The 17,272-nt window shown below is 33.5% G+C and overlaps 1 protein-coding gene across 1 annotated transcript; it reads left to right on the plus strand.

The window, feature by feature from the left end:
- Positions 1 to 198: 198 nt before the first annotated feature.
- On the plus strand, positions 199 to 17,125 carry LOC142977519 (uncharacterized). Its single transcript, XM_076121439.1, has 6 exons — positions 199 to 486; positions 1,844 to 2,081; positions 5,902 to 6,138; positions 9,802 to 10,134; positions 11,441 to 11,575; positions 12,267 to 17,125. Exons 1-6 carry the CDS (start codon positions 385 to 387, stop codon positions 12,878 to 12,880), a joined length of 1,659 nt encoding a protein of 552 aa, XP_075977554.1. The 5' UTR covers positions 199 to 384; the 3' UTR covers positions 12,881 to 17,125.
- Positions 17,126 to 17,272: the final 147 nt, after the last annotated feature.

The following is a 17,272-nucleotide window of genomic DNA, read 5'->3' on the forward strand; positions in this document are numbered from 1 at the left end:
ACTACAACATACATAGTTTGAAGGAAGGCTAGGCTGATTTATTTGAGGCTATGTATATAAAATTATTAAATAAAATGCTAGAAAGTATCTAGTACGTTGTACCTTTTTTTATCATGTTTATTTAGACGTCAATTTCGATGCGTCGATGTTTATGAGATCTTATCTTATGCTTAATCAGGTAGGGAGGGATGACTGGAACGCCATCATTGCGTAGTTGGTTTGCTTGGTGACTGCTCTCGCGTTGTAAACATAAAATCGTTTTTATCTTATTTTTTTGTATTTGTTGATGAAAAATAATTACAATGAGTTCGTAATTAAGTGTTCAAATTAGTTATGAGTGTTTCTATTCCTTAATTCCCAACGTAACCGAAAAAAGTGTCGAGAATGTGGCGGCCCGTGGTTTTTATGTTTGTTTGTGTTCTGCAATATGTTGCTGGATTTCAACAATGTTCGGCGAACAACACGGAGCTTAACTGTTCGAAGGAGGTATATCATTAATTGAAATTTCGTTTAAATGCTCAATAAAAGCATATAACTGCATCAATCGGTATTGATTTTTGCAATTATATGTACTTAGCTACTGAGTGCATTATCTGACACAAGCGTCCTTCGACTCATTGACCGATCATTTTCCCTGTACCACAATAAAATTACAATATCTTACTAACTGAGATAAATTAAACTTGACTAGATTTCATAATAAATTAGACTCGAAACTTGATCAGCTAAAGTTGAAGGTTGTTTATTGATGCGTGTTAATTTCCATTCTCTATGCTTTTGGCAACTCAATATTGTATCATAGCCTTGTAAAGCTTGTAGATTGAAAAAAAAACTAAAGGCGCAATTTTGCTAAGACTAGAAAAATTATACACTTATTAAAAAAAATTAAGAGACAATGCTAATAATATTTGCATAGGTAATCAATTTAAATTCACCTTGCTGCAGTCCCTTTCAACAAATTTACATATACCTAAATCAAATACATTGAATAAATACTAATGTATGCAATAAAGATTGAACATTACGCTTTTAATGTTGTCCCTAGCTGTAAATAACAAAGGATTATTGTACATAAGTAAATAATTTGGGAAAGAACTTTATGACAACCATGTAACAAAGTTTCCTAGACAACTTAAGATGTCCATTGGATGATAAAACTATGGATGGCTGATGGAGGACCTTATAGTCCATTTAAAAGTTACATTTAGAGTTGAACTTGCTACTTACTTACTAGCTTGTATAGTTAAGGCCTTAAAAATATAATACTTCAGTATTCTACCTGGTTAGAAGATCTTGTTGTGTCAGAGATGTCATAAAAATATTATTTCAATTCTGTTGTAATGATTACTCACTTGAGTGCTACCTAAAACTACCACACAACCAAATTTATGAATGCACTAGTCAATTGTGTGGTATTTTTTTATGATAAATACCACATGATCAGAATTTTATTTCTGTGTAATTTTTTTCCAGAATGAATCTTGAATCTGCTATAAGTGTCTATCAGACAATTTGAGAGTTTCTTTGTGTTCAAAATTGTATAATTTGGTATGACAAGCCAATAGGCACTAAGATGAACAATATAGACCATAGCAATGTTTAGTCATCAATATAATTATGAGGCTCACAAATAAATGAAGGTATACTTGACTGTAACCGGTTAATTGGACTAGCAGTCCTGTTCCTCTTACTCATGATATTTATCTATCCTTCTTGTTTTAATTATAATCGGTCTACTTCTACATATTGGGGTGGACCTTTTTCTACTAATATTAATCTGAGTGTCACTTCTTTAAGTCTGAGTTGTCCATGTTCTACAAATATTGTCTTTCTTTGTTCCCAGATCATCGGCGAGAACAGCACAAACAATGACTTCTGTACAATGAAAGTGTACCCCCAGAACAGCCTTGAATGTAAAGCAATGAAATTCCGTTCCACTTCGAACGAAGCCAACTGGAATATAGGAGGGGTTACACTAAGACCGTACATTATTCCCGTGACGCATACAGAACATCTTGTACATCCGTATACACTGAACCACACAGTCTTGAACATTACATTCTCTAATATCAAATGGAAGAGTAAGTATCACCTGAAGTATTTATTAATGTATTGTGAATATTTATATGTTTAGTAGTAAAAATATATCTAACAGTAAAGAAAAGGCACTGAGAAGAACTTTTCCATACTTGAGTTTATTAAACAAAGCAAAAGTGTCTCTAGAAAAGGTTTCCCAGGGAACAATTCTAAAACATGATTGAAGTTGTTTAATAAATGACATGGATTATGAATACTACAAAGCTTTGAGAACTGTTTTGTTGTATCTAAACCAGTCTGTTATGACTTGTTTCCACGACAAAACCACTCAACTGAGTCTCATGAAATTAGCCAGGAATTTGTTCAAATCTATTTATATAACCAAACTGCTAAGTTAGTTGAGGAATGAAGGTCTAGATGTTTGGACATTTCAATCATAAGTGCATTACAGGTTTTATTTATCTCTGTGACTGTCCCACTACTACTGGGCAAGAGGCTACTCCCCAAAAAAAAAGATTAATATGCTTTATGCTAAGCTATTAAAAAGTTTTTTTCTAGGCAGTAGCTCACTTTACATATGAGTGAAGACTTATCTAAACATTTAGTTTTTCTTCATTTAAAAAACACCGATTAAAATGTATTAATTACTTAGTAATGCACATATGGCCAATGAAGTTATAATTATTTATGTAAGCACTTAATTACCGTAATTAAGTCTATACATAGAATACCTAGGCAGGTATATAGCATTTATTCTTTGTCTGGCTACTTGTACTGTCATGAGCAAAATATGTATGTAGAAAACTGTCACATTATCAATCGTAATTTGTTGTATGCAAGTAATTAGTAATTAAATAAATTAACAGTGATTGAAGAATTACTGTGAGGTTAATATTATTATTTACTAGCATTTATGCTCTTTATTTCATAAATTATTGCACTTAAAAATACATTTAGAAAAGAAGACAGTAAGATAGTATGTTATTACTTTAAAACACATCAACAATGGAGTATAAGATATGGGGTTTGGACTACAGGGAGAGGATCTGACCATATACATGTCTAGTAGTACTGAAAATCCCATACTATTTACATATTTTTGCAAATTCTGTACTATTTAAGTGTTTAATTTTTGCTTTAGACTGTACACAAGGTAAATCAGACATATTATGATAATGTATATCAATCTCAATGATGTCACTGCTACAGTAATAAATACTCAAGCATATGAATAATATAACTTTGTTTATGAAAGAAAAAGTAATGGTTATCAATAATCATATCACAGTTATCTTATTTCAACGCGGATCTTAGGCGGTAGGGACTTTAGATGCAATCAAGGTTAAACAAATTAATGCTTCTTCAATACATACAGTTTTAAATATGTACCTAATTCTATTTAGTGCTAACTTCCACTTGCGACTTCGTTTGTGTGAAATAATCTGAGTAAAAAGTATTGTTTGTGTTAATACAGGTTGTAAACTATATGGCTAGCCTGAGTATCAAACATTCATCCAAACATGGAAGCTTTGGCCTTTATAATATTTTAAGTATGATACTGTTACAGCTGTACAACAAACTTAATTAGTTCAATTCAATAAATAAAAATATTATAGAGAATAGGAAATACAGATTAAAAAACTTTACTACTTCGAACTCGTAAAAGCAGGAGTAGATCACTTTTTGAGAACCATAATATCATAGGGTGTCTTATCTGTACCCTTGTTCCTGCTCATTTCAAAGTCATTGAACTTTTAAAAACACATAGATAAGGCCTGATAACGATTCATCTATTCGTTTTACACATATTGGGGCTTTGAAATGCAAGTCATATGTGACCCTTTGATTACATGTGACATCATAACGATAGCAGATAACCTTTAATGAAGAAAGTACATAGTACACACCCGAATATCTTTATCGTGGAAAGTAGTAGGTACATTTTGCGAAACGCATAGTTTAACTGCGGGATCCAGGGTTCTTGTTTTTGGGGAAAGACATGTATAATGTGACCATGGGATGACTAAAATACATACTTGTTGTTCTGAAAGCGGGCGATAGGTACTCTAACACGAGTATCACGAGACCTAGATACCCATATTATGTAGTCTGGGGACAGTGGGATAGCCTGAAAGAGGGACAATCCCGTCAAAATTGGGACCTTTGGCGTGCCCAGGACCGTTTTCATGTATTTAGGTATGTTTTTTTCTGATAATGTCAAAATCATACGGACATACATAAATGACATGTCGTTTGTTATACCTGCAGGTAGAATACAGGTGTATCAATCCCTTGTCTTAATGGGGTGAGTCTTTCAAAACCGGCCCTATTTAAGAATGACATGTTCCAAATAGTAAAGAGCGTACTATATTTTATCAGTGAATGCAACAATTAGACGTTATTCCAGCATACGATCGGACACGCAACGCTGACTGCGCCGCGCGTGAACAATTTCTGATATCTTCATGACCTTGTTTTCAAACTATATAAACTGTATAGTTTTCCTTGTATAGTTAAAATACATGTTTCTTAAAACACTGTATTATTCTCAAAAGATTTCACGAGATTACTTATTAGTACGCGTAACGTATTGATCCGCGTTTTTTATGCATATACTAACTGGTCCACACGGCGCCGCTCGTAATTTGGTTAATCGTGAAGAAGTAGCATATGTTTAACCCAAGGGTTTCTATCTCTAAGCATCTTCCACTATCCCATAATTTATTTGTAGGAACCCCCTTTCTCAACTCATTCTCCTTACTCTTTTATTAAACACCTTAACAGTAATCTCTGCACCCCAAGGTAGATTGGCAGAAAATGTGCATTAAGTCCGCCTGTATGTAGTTCTGTATAATAAGTTTAAATAAATAAAGTTTAAATAAATAAATGCGAAAGTTTGCGACGATTTACGCGTTACTTTTTCACGTAAAACCTATAAACCGGTTATTAGTACGTGTAGGATTTCTAGAATAATCTAGAAGTCTTTACGTAGTAAGCACAAATTCGCACGTTTTCCGCGTTACATATGAACAGTTTACAGTGGACCATGAATTGTTGTAAAATTATTTATAGAAGCTCTGATCTCCACCTTTAGTACAAAAACAAGTGACTCATTGTTTATTAAACAATATAATCACTCACTGCATATTTATTATTATTTTATTAATGAATTCTCACAGCAGTTTGGATAAGAGTGCCATTTATATGAATACAAAAAACAAAGTAAATTCTATAGAAATATGAATGATTATATTATAATTACCTAGCTTCGTTTAAAATGCAGTGCTCTTAGAGGAAGTAAGGTCTAATTAATTTAAATAATAATAAAATTAAGTTTGCTATTCTACTTTGTGAAGTAACAAGATGCAACACGGTAGAATTACGTGACATTATTTAACTTTTGTGAAACTCAGTACGTGATTCGTCTACTATATGTGCCATATCGTTGAAATACCGTTAAATAACTAAGTTGGTACAACGTATAAATATTTAACCCATTACTGATCCACCGGCGAGATGTATGGATGAATTAAGCACGGAAAGTTTGTAAGGATGGTACCAAAGTGGCGTTCTTTAGTCTCTGTCTACTTCTATAGGAAAAAGATGTGATCTTATGCACGAATTTTCCGATCCACTGCTGGGCACAGATCTCCCAGAATAAGGGACCGGTTAGGCTCAGATTTTGTTAAACAGGCAAAGTGCTGTTTAAGGCATTCCATAGAACTTGCAAGTATGCAAGTTTTCCTCTTAGTGTTTGGCTCCACTGTATACTAATATTAAATAACTTTTCGTTAACGGATCTTACACACCAGGAAACTCAGCTTCACAATATATACTTTATTAATAAAACTATTTTATTTCCAGCCATGAAATTCCGTTTCCAAGACAAGGTTAGGAACTTGAAGAACCACTGCAGTAATATCGTCATAGCGAACGACTTCACGGTCGACGATCGTTCAGTGCTGTACTACGACTGCTACTGGCCTAGTACTGATGATAAAGGAGGCCAGAGTTATATGCTGGACTTTGAAGCCGTTGCCGAAGATAAAACCATTAATAGGGGGAAATATTACTTTAATATACCTTCCCCGGATATGTTGAGTAAGTAGTTTTAAATTTTTATGTTGCATATTTATTTTCTAACATTTGATACCTCAACAGCATGTTCCACTCTAACCGATACTAGACGATTATCAGGGTACTGGAAGGCTTGACAAGTACACCGTATTTGGAAAATTAGTATGTGGTTAGTCCCGCTGGTCGTGCCGTGATGTTTGTTAGCCGCTTTGCACTCTATAACGTCCTTTATAAATAGGCGATTATTTTAGAACATATTAATTTATAGGTTTCAAACAGTAATATGTTTTTGCTTTGTTATTTAGTTTAATAAAGGTGGTTAAATCCATAATTTTGTACTTCAGTATTAAAATCACCAACTAAACTAGTCCCAAAAATTAAGGGATATAAAAAAAGAATCCAAATTTTTGGGTGATTTTCAACAAGCTGTAACTCCGAGGAAAATGGTCGTACAGAAAAAAAAAAACAAATTGTAGCTCCAAGTGTCTAGTTTTTAGATATGACCATGAAAATTTTTTGTCATGGCCAGGTCTGGAGAAATCCTACGAAAACTACCAAAAAAAAATTTTACCAAATTTTTTCCCTCCTAAAAAAAGGTCCACGGGCTTCAAAAATTTTTTTTTGATTCTTTCTTTCTAAAGTTCTTTTAGAAAATTTAATCCTCTTTAATTTGCCGTATTCAAAAAGCCTGTACGACGATTTGCCACGGAGTTATCGTCAATCAAAGCAAAAAAGTTATTTTTGACTTTGATATTCAATAACTCCGGAAATAATGATCGTACAGGAAATCAAAGGAGGGTTTTGAAAACTGCACAATATTCTCTATAAGAAAATGTAAACATCTTCTAAGAAAAAATTTTTTTTTGAATTGAAACCTCGGACTGAAAAAAAGACAAAAATTCGCGAAATTAAGGATATTTGGATAACTTTGTATAACTTTGGATAAAATGGATGAACGAAGGATATCGTCGGTAATTTTTCAACCTCAAAGTGTCCCCTAAAATCCCTCAAAAATTCAAAGCGCTGCGATTTTTTTTTCATTGTGCCCCGAAGCTTTAAATTCTTTGTTGTTGCAAAAATCACCATTGTGAGCAATTTTGTGATTTTTATTCATTTTCTTAATAAAAAAATTTTTTTCTCTCTAAAATCTTTATTTTTTCGATTAAAAAGCAAATCGCAAAACGAGAGATGGTCTATCGCTGCCATGAAGTCAAAATCGAGATTCGTCAGTCCATAAGACACTGGTCCACTGTCTACGACCCCAATCGTGATGGTCATGCGCATAAGCCAATCGGGCTCGACGATGTCGTGGAGTGAGCGTAGGCACGCAATTTGCTTTTTAATCGAAAAAATAAAGATTTTAGAGAGAAAAAATTTTTTTTATTAAAAAAGTGAATAAAAATCACAAAATTGCTTACAATGGTGTGTACAATTTGCAACAACAAAGAATTTGAAGCTTCGGGGCACAATGAAAAAAAAATCGCAGCGCTTTGAATTTTTGAGGGATTTTAGGGGACACTTTGAGGTTGAAAAATTACCGACGATATCCTTCGTTCATCCATTTTATCCAAAGTTATACAAAGTTATCCAAATATCCTTAATTTCGCGAATTTTTGTCTTTTTTTCAGTCCGAGGTTTCAATTCAAAAAAAAATTTTTTCTTAGAAGATGTTTACATTTTCTTATAGAGAATATTGTGCAGTTTTCAAAACCCTCCTTTGATTTCCTGTACGATCATTATTTCCGGAGTTATTGAATATCAAAGTCAAAAATAACTTTTTTGCTTTGATTGACGATAACTCCGTGGCAAATCGTCGTACAGGCTTTTTGAATACGGCAAATTAAAGAGGATTAAATTTTCTAAAAGAACTTTAGAACGAAAGAATCAAAAAAAAAATTTTGAAGCCCGTGGACCTTTTTTTAGGAGGGAAAAAATTTGGTTAAATTTTTTTTTGGTAGTTTTCGTAGGATTTCTTCAGACCTGGCCATGACAAAAAAATTTCATGGTCATATCTAAAAACTAGACACTTGGAGCTACAATTTGTTTTTTTTATTTTTTCTGTACGACCATTTTCCTCGGAGTTACAGCTTGTTGAAAATCACCCAAAAATTTGGATTCTTTTTTTATATCCCTTAATTTTTGGGACTAGTGTATAGAAACTCAACATTCAAACTACAAATTCTTTCGCATCAGAGGAAAATTAACAAGTAATTTTTGTGACCCATTTTCTATGGAAAATCCAAGGGCCACACCAAAGTTTGTATTGAAAGTTTATTGACTTGTAAGTAAACTATGAGGGCATAGTGCATTTATATCGTTCGTTGAACTTTTTAACTTATCTTTTGACGGTGTGATGCAAGTAAGGTCATCGCCGTTGGCATCCACGTGTCAGTAGTAGGGCTCGATTCCCACCACGTGTAAGGCCTGATTTCCACATTAGGAATAGATTTGTTTTATTAAATAAACTATTAGTAGCTTTAGAAAAGGGGGACCTTAATTTGAAGGTCTTAAACTGTCTAATCTACTCGTTCTAGGCTTATTTTCGGTAGGAGGGATGTATTTCTAAGGCATTCTCTTATCCACTCATTCTAATCCTATTTTAAATAGGAACTACAGATTTTGGGATATCAAACACGTGAAATTCTGTTTTAATTAATTACGAAAGGTAGGTAGTAGCTTCATTTTGTGACTTCCTAGACTGTATAAAACCTGAGGTCTCAAGCTGTGCCTCAAATAGCAGATAGTCATTAATCTAGCGCTTGATATTAGTCTACCATTCCACCAAGAAATATAATAAATTGCGTGCATTAAACCGGTTTGAAATACGGTTACGGAAATAAAATCATTTCGGATTATCCTTTCGGTTACGAATAGGCGTAGACTCATTATTAGACTTTGCCGATGCCCGAAAATAACCAAATAGACAGCCGCTTTCCAAAATATTTTTAAGGTAAATTATGAGTTACAGATAGGATTCTATTGTGACTAATAATATATTCGTTTACGGCTATGAAGCTTTATATGATCCCTGTGTGTACTTATATTTCTAAAATAAGGAAAATATCATGATAAAAGCCAATAAACGTGGTACGATTGTCAATGGTCGCCATTATGCTATATTTATCCTATGAATTCATTTATAAATGCAATGCTATTTATCAGACGTTGTTATGTCTGTTGAACGGAATAGGTATTGTTTGCTTTGACTCACAGGCACATGTGAAGTATGTTTTATATTAATTGAAAGTTTGTATTACACTTGACAGTGGATTCTTAAAGATATAATATTTATGGATTCATGTTATGTCCCAAGAGAAATTATACGTAAACGAAAATTAATATGCTGCTTCTGTAGTTCGGGCGGTAATGTCTTAACCATCGTCGTTTTCGTATTCGTGGGTTCGATTCCCAGGTCGGGAAATAAATAATCATTTATTAGACCGTTAAAAAGTATTTCAAAAAATATTTCACAATATTCAATCAACAATAGAATTTTCTCTATAGAAACTCGGAGTTTGGTAACGTGCATTACATAAACATAGGACTTACTTCGATATTGTTAAAACATGGGTGTATGATTATGTATAACATACACATCTGCCTACACCTTCGGCTATAACAGGCATAATATTTATGTCTGTGTGTACCTGGGAAAATATAAACTTATCTCCTAAAACCTCTTTACAGGCACATCAGAAGAAAAATGGCGACCGTTTATCTACGTGGAAATCTTAGAAAGCAAATTGAGGGTCCACATTATACCTCCACCGGAACAACTGAAAATCATGTCATATCGCATCACGGTGGAGACTTCGTGTGGCAGCAAGCACTGTTCGCGAGCCGTAATGACGACCATCTTGCCGTTGAAGAACAAGTACGACGAAGTGCTCCACGATTATAATTATGTTGGAGTCAATGGGTCTGTCAAGTTTGTGGTGACGCCCATGCATGCTACGTGCTTTGATGATCAGGGTGTTGGGTTGGGTTGTCAGGCGGTGGAGAGTCCTGTTATATTGATTAGTGAGTATATTTTTGTATTTACTTACACAATATCATAGGTAGACAGAGACTGAGTCATTTGGTACGATCCTTACAAACTTGCCTTGCTTCATTCACATCAGTATGTCTTGTCATACAGGACTGCAGGTAACAAGTAATATTATTATTTTTATAACATACTAGCCGACCCGCGCAACTTCGCTTGCGTTACATAAGCGTTAAAATTTTTCCCCGTTTTTGTAACATTTTTCACTGGTACTCTGCTCCTATTGGTAGTAGCGTGATGATATATAGCCTATAACCTTCCTCGATAAATGGACTATCTAACACTGAAAGAATTTTTCAAATCGGACCAGTAGTTCCCGAGATTAGCGCGTTCAAACAAACAAACAAACAAACAAACAAACAAACAAACTCTTCAGCTTTATAATATTAGTATAGATTTATATATGTAAAATTGCCTCTGAGACAGTTGCCTCAGAGCCTCAGAGGAAATATATGCACGCAAAATATCAGGTTAGAATCCTAGGTCAGGCTAAACATTCTTCCTTAGCTTCATTGAGAGTTTCGAAGTTGTGAGTGTGATGAAAGCGAATTTGTTCCTGTGTATATTTGGTTAGTTGCAACGAAATTGCTCGTAATAGCCGGTTACTGGCTAGTGGGACATTAAATAGGCTTACATAAAAATGTAATTGCCTTTGCGTAATTTCTAACCCATTATTTTTTATTAATTAAATAAATAAGTTTATTAAAAGTTAACCGCAAACCGCATAAAAGAATAATACGTGAAGTGTAAACAAATTATACAATCTCTTAAGCCATTGAATTCTAAGTGCGTATTTATTGTGGCCGCATACACTATCTGTAGGAGTCTTAGTGACAATGTCTGTCAGTGTTCAATAATAAGATCAAAATGGGGCTGTAAGTAGGTAATTTGTAAACACCGGAGCTTGGACAAATATGCATTAAAACTATAAAAATAATGTTGATTCAATAGAAAATTCAATGTTTATGTCCCAATAAAACGTGTATAACAAATAATGTCCTCGACGACCTAATTTATTGAGACCAGGCTTTGTTTACAATGTCCTACTGTATACACAAACACTTTAGGGCGCGTTCCCACTAAACTGCTTACTGTCGTAACGATCGAAATCGTGTCGTTCTATATGTGAACACCTTCATTTAAACATATAAGCCACGACACTTAAAACTACACGATTATCTGTCGTCACGACAAAGTGGGAAAGCGCCCTTAAAATTCCAAAAAGTCTTAAAATATTTGAAAAATCTACTTAAACTAAAAAAACTATTTTTTTTTATACAGGCAGTGAACCCCCAATGCTGAATATCTGTATCGCAAGTATAACTGCGTTGATTGTAGCGACGCTGTTCGCGTACTACATCGTACTGAGAGTTATTAGACGGTACTGGTGCAACGACCGGTATAACTTGGCTATGGGTAAGTTTTATCACTTGTATCATGTTATTTATTATTAAAAATATTGATGAAAAAACAATTGCTGCTGTTAGATATTTCAGACAAATTATAGAAACAACGCTAGTAGTAGGTATATTAGTGGCCTATTGGTAATGACTACTAATTTGTTATCTTAGAAAATTGACCTTTTTTTTGTTTCTCATGTTGACTATTTATACGCCATATAACACATCTAAACTCTAAGAAAAATAGTAGTAGAAGCTATTTGAGACCCCATCCGAGTAAATTTCCTCTCCTCCCCTCACTTTCACCACCTACAATTTTTTAACGGTTCAACCGATTTTCATAAAACAAGTCTAAGAACACTCGCACATAAGTAACCTTTAATACAAAAAAAACTTAATTGAAATTACTGCATCCGTTCGGGAGTTATGATGTCACAGACAGACAGACACACACACAGACAGACGCGTTAAACTTATAACACCCATCTTTTTGAGTCCGGTGTTAAAAATAGCTGCCTTTCCCTGGTTTTTATATTATGAGGTCAAAATCACTTTCTCTTTCAATAATAGTTAATTCAGTCAAAGTAGCAGAGTTAATTGGCAGTATTTGACCTTAATTATATTATGATTTTCGCTCTCGTTTCTAAAGCTTAGTTAACAAAATACACTTGTATAAAACGTTTAACAACTGTAACATTTGTCCACAGCCATGGAAATCCCTACACCACCGAAAATCCTAGTAGTTTACTCATCAACGAACCGTCTCCACGCCGAATGCGTTGCTTCCCTCGTGAACTACCTTCGCTCAGAGTACGGCTTCGACATCATGTTCGACGGAGACATCTGCGCGACATCACACGGCGACCCCTACATATGGGCCGAGGAAGCCTTCCGCCTTGCATCACACGTAATGTACATCGTAGGCCCAGCTGTAGAGGAAATTAACGTCAATATATACGACAAACCGATCATCAGCGCGCTCAAAGACGTCGATAACCTACTTCTATCGTTCATCAAAGCCAGCCGAGGGTCAAAATACCCGAAAGAAATCTTAAACGTGTTCTTCGAACATTCAAATGGTCATGTACCCGTCGAAACACGCCCCCCAACAGCTACTTTCAAATTACTAAGGGACTGGCAGAAACTAATATCTTATTTGTCTAAAGATTTGATACCAAAACGGCATATTATGCGTACGGAGAAAGGTCGTTGTTTTATCGAAGATTTGACTAGGGCAGAGAAATTGCTTGGCGCTAGGAAAGATGACGTCATCGTCCAGTGCGAGAAGGTTAAGAGTTTTGATAAAAAGATATTGCTGTAAGTTGTTTGTTGAAGGCGGTTCGCGCACACGGTTCTGTAAAGAGTTGACAATATTTTCTGTTATATTTTGTAGTATGGCAATATTTGAGTCCCAATGTTGCCACATTTTGACAGCAGTCATGTCTGATTAATACATGTATTTTCTAATGTTTTTGTGGTATGATAATACTTAAGCAATTAAAACTACCCGTAACATTGCCGTGGTTTTCTAGATAGGGGTTATGTTTTCCCATATAATAGGAATCAAGGGCTACATAATTATCTTTTCATGTAAAATCATGTCCTTTTCAACTGAATGCATGATTTACATAGCCCTGTACACAATTAAAATAGTATAATAATAGGCTTATGTTCTACAAATACTCACTCAAGTTAAGTGTTATTCATTGTGAAGTAAATAGATCTCTATAACAAATGCAGAAGGATGAAATTACTTTAACACAAACTGTGTCGAACTACTTTGAAATCAACGTACATATTATCTACTTATTTAGATTTATTGAGAGTAGCTACATAATTATAAATAGTAATTATTTTGTATGAAAAGATCATATTTTCTGATATATTTGTACTGTGTGCGCGACCCGCCATAGGTTTTGGGCACAGTAAAAAACTATTAGCAGTTATAATAATAGACTTATGAACGAATACTGGAGTATTAGAATATCGCTAAATTCTGAGAAGCACTTATAAAAACATTTATGTTTGTACAATACACAGTAAACTGGCAGAAAAAAATGACTTTACTTAAATCTTTGTGCCGCAAATGTTTGATTTCACAATGCTAAATCAAGGCTTGTTTAAGTATAAGTATAAGTTAACTTATTCGACCTTCTACTTGTATATTTATAATCTCGTTCGTGTCCAATATTCGTTTTCCCATCTCCATTCTTATTTCATCTAAACCGGTGCAGCGATTTTATGTTGACAGCGGCACAGACAGACATACTATCGCATTTGTAATATCGTAACAGGCAGATCAATATTCGCACTTTAATAATATAAGTGTGAGAGTCCAGTATTCCTTCTATTCTATTTATTATTCTGCTAACAGTTCAAAAGAAAGCTGTTGGGGTGGTCTTGTTGCACTAAATAATAACGCGAAGAAAAAAGATGTATTTTTATTGAATTATTCCGTGTTAATCAATGTTAAACATAGTACGTAAATATCAAATAGTTGTTTCGCAATTTAAAAACAGATTTATGTGCTTATATTGTTGTAATTCAATAGCAAAGTTAAAAATAAGTGATTCTTATTTCCAGAGAATTTAGTACTTGTCACTTTGCTAAGCTGCTAAATAATCTAGCCAACCCTTTATTTGTCTTCCCCACAGTCTGAGGTTCGCACGAGCGGTAAAAAAATTTTAGCGCTGTGTATACAGTGAACGCCAAAAATTCATTTACACTGTCACAGTTTTAGAAGCATTTTCATCAATAAAAATAGTAGAATTACTACTGCATTATAAACTTTTAAGTAATCTCACAACCAATTTTTAGGAGGCTTTTTATTTTAGACGTTACATAACTATGTTGAATGATTGTTAGAATCAGTAAATAGTATTTTATTGGTACAAGTGACAAGTACTTTTTCAAGTGAATAATCATTTCCTAGACCTGTTTTATCACTGACAGATAAGAACTGGAACTTATATGTAGATAGGGTAAACTATCTGAGGGGCAGATTAGCCGTCATGATTATGTGTCTGATAACTATCCACCAGATAAATTGATAGCATATGTGCGAAACTAACTGTCAAAATTCTATATGACGAGCTAATTGATACTTAACAGTTAGCAGTGGTGAGAGCGAGTCTTTCTGTTTTACTAACCAATGCTTATCTGGAAGTTTTAAAACAGGTCACAGCTATACTATTTCCTATATTCCAAACCCTTTTCAGTTTCAAAATGTATTTTCTTCATATTATTATTTAGTCTTCGTAATGATATACTTAAATTTTTCATACGAGTCACAATACAGATTTATTTAACGTTGTTTCAAGATGGATATAATATAAATTTTATGATATATTTATCTATGAATTACGTTATGATAAGAGTTGGCATTTATTTGTTTGTAGAAATACATATTCCAAGCATTATAGGAAAGGGAACTTAAAGTAAATATTGTCTAAATTGTTGAAGATTTGAATGTAATGTAATGTTTTTTCGAAAGTGTTAAGGTGGGTTTTTCGAAAATGAATTCCTGTAGTTCTATTCATATCTACAGATAGGGAAAAAGTTTAAAACGAGGTTAAAGTACATAAAACTACCATGCATGGACAGTGAGTCGTACACTACACAAGAGTGGTGTTGCTGATTCTGAGGAATGACTTTGCCAATTTCTGCCAAATTTTTAAGGATAAATTCACGCTCAACTTATTTACAGCTTTTCGTGAATGTGGGAGGGTTGTTTCTGGTGTTATGTTCTTTGCTTCTTTGTAGCTTATTTGAGTAAATTAAATGGGGATATGTTTTGAAATTTCGCCAGCTGGCAACAATACATTGCAGTTTATGTGCTACGTGTCTGTAGATATGAATGGAGTCTATTAGGGTGAAATATGGACTGGAAGTTTTAGCGGGAGTCGTTAATTTTAGAAAATACGTGTTTAAGTTTGGAATGAAGAGAAATGCGGGTATGAAAATTGATTTTAGTTAGAATTTGAAATGAAGACGTCGGATTAAGCTAGTTATAAGTATAGTTATTGTATTCGTTCTCTTTCCTACATACGGATAATACGTAGCGCCATCTCTTATCCCCGACTGTTCTAACGTTAGTTAAGACTTCAATATAAATGTACTCTTGAATATTTTTGTGATTGTTTATAACTGTTGTCACTCCCAGTAAAAAGCATATCTTTTCGCTTTTAGTAATAAGTGTTTTATAAGAATTTTTTACTTTACTTTTTTAACGTTTAGTTAACTTTTTGAACGTCTATGTAACCCACCAAAATCTTGTCTTCTTATTAGGTGCTGTACCTTTCACAAGTGACCTGTTCTTTACCGTAGTAGGTGTTTAAAATAAATGTTGTTGAAATTTGATGTGAAATGGCGTTCAAAAAGTTGAACCGATATTAATAATTTTCTTTAGAGATTACTTTTGTGGATTCATTGTTAGGTAACAATAATATTTTAGTAATGTAAGCTAGAACAACTTTATCCTTTTTCCCCAAAATTTTCTGATATTTTCCATCTTTTTGGTGTGCCATAATTTCGCACTGTTTGTATGTATTTTCGTGTTCGCTGGTCTAATAGCGAGTGGCTTTAAACTACACTAAATAACTAGAGTTAGACTAGTCTAAAACGACTAGTTTAAAACGCACAATCGTCGCATGAAATTTTAGTTTGCTTAGTTTTAATTTTTGCTTTTATGTATCATATTGATACTTATGTATAATATAGCGATACCAGTAATTTTTTAGTTTTATTTTTATCGAACAACTTTATTTTTAGGTTCGCTTTTGGACATTTTGTGTTATAAAACTATTGTCATCACAACCGATTTCAGAACGCAAGATTCAATTTCTGGAAAGAAACAAAATATATGCAACATTTTATATGTAACTGCAATTTGTATGTTTGTTAAATATTTGCTTAAGAAGTTTATAACACAAATATGGCCATATACCTTTTATTTGACACGCTAGTCGTGTTCAGTGTATGTAGTTATTGAAGGGAGTGTATTCAACAGTTAATTGTTATGAAGTGTTCTAAGAGTTTGTACGTAAAGCCGATTGTTTGATCTTATGGGAACAGTCTTACACATATCAAGGAAGACTAGACGGAAATACGACTAGAGGATGTTATATTAGTCGTATTTTTGTTTTGGTGTGGGTTGACTCAGTCATACAAATTTTCATCTATTTTTACATTGTTGTTTGTCTACATTAATTTCTTTGAAATTAAATTGTAAATAACTGTCAAAATATGCGAAATAAATAGACAAAATTGAATTTATTTTTCTCTTGGATTTCGATTTTTTCTGTACTTATTGATTGATCTTTTTTTTTTGTTACAGAGTATGACTGGGTTGCCATAAATATGGCCAGTAGTAAGAATAATATACACTAGCAACTCTAGTTATTTAGTGTGACATTTGTACCTTTTTATACCTGTTTTTTCTCGTTGATCTCAATCGGTAAAACTGTTGAAGTGTGTTCTTCTGATACAGGACCTTCAATTATTAAGCTCAATATATTATACCTTGTGATGTATTTTTATAAAAATAAAGTCGTATATAACATGTGAAGTTTGATGTTTTATTTATTTTTCCTTATGAAATGATTGTAGTACTGAAAAGGGTAATATAATTATTTGGGTATTCCGATTTATTGAGCTAATATGCTGAGGTGTTAGCAAAAAGTGAATTTTCTCCTCATTATTTGTATTGCTCTTT

This window comes from Anticarsia gemmatalis, chromosome 13 (assembly GCF_050436995.1).
Source record: "Anticarsia gemmatalis isolate Benzon Research Colony breed Stoneville strain chromosome 13, ilAntGemm2 primary, whole genome shotgun sequence".
Taxonomy (NCBI): domain Eukaryota; kingdom Metazoa; phylum Arthropoda; class Insecta; order Lepidoptera; family Erebidae; genus Anticarsia; species Anticarsia gemmatalis.

Excerpts from the sequence above, each read along its gene's own strand:
- LOC142977519 (XM_076121439.1), top strand. The coding sequence starts at position 385 with ATGTGGCGGCCCGTGGTTTTTATGTTTGTTTGTGTTCTGCAATATGTT. Across the intron at positions 6,139-9,801 it reads ACCTTCCCCGGATATGTTGA|GCACATCAGAAGAAAAATGG; the intron begins GTAAGTAGTTTT and ends ACCTCTTTACAG. Across the intron at positions 10,135-11,440 it reads GAGTCCTGTTATATTGATTA|GCAGTGAACCCCCAATGCTG; the intron begins GTGAGTATATTT and ends TTTTTTATACAG.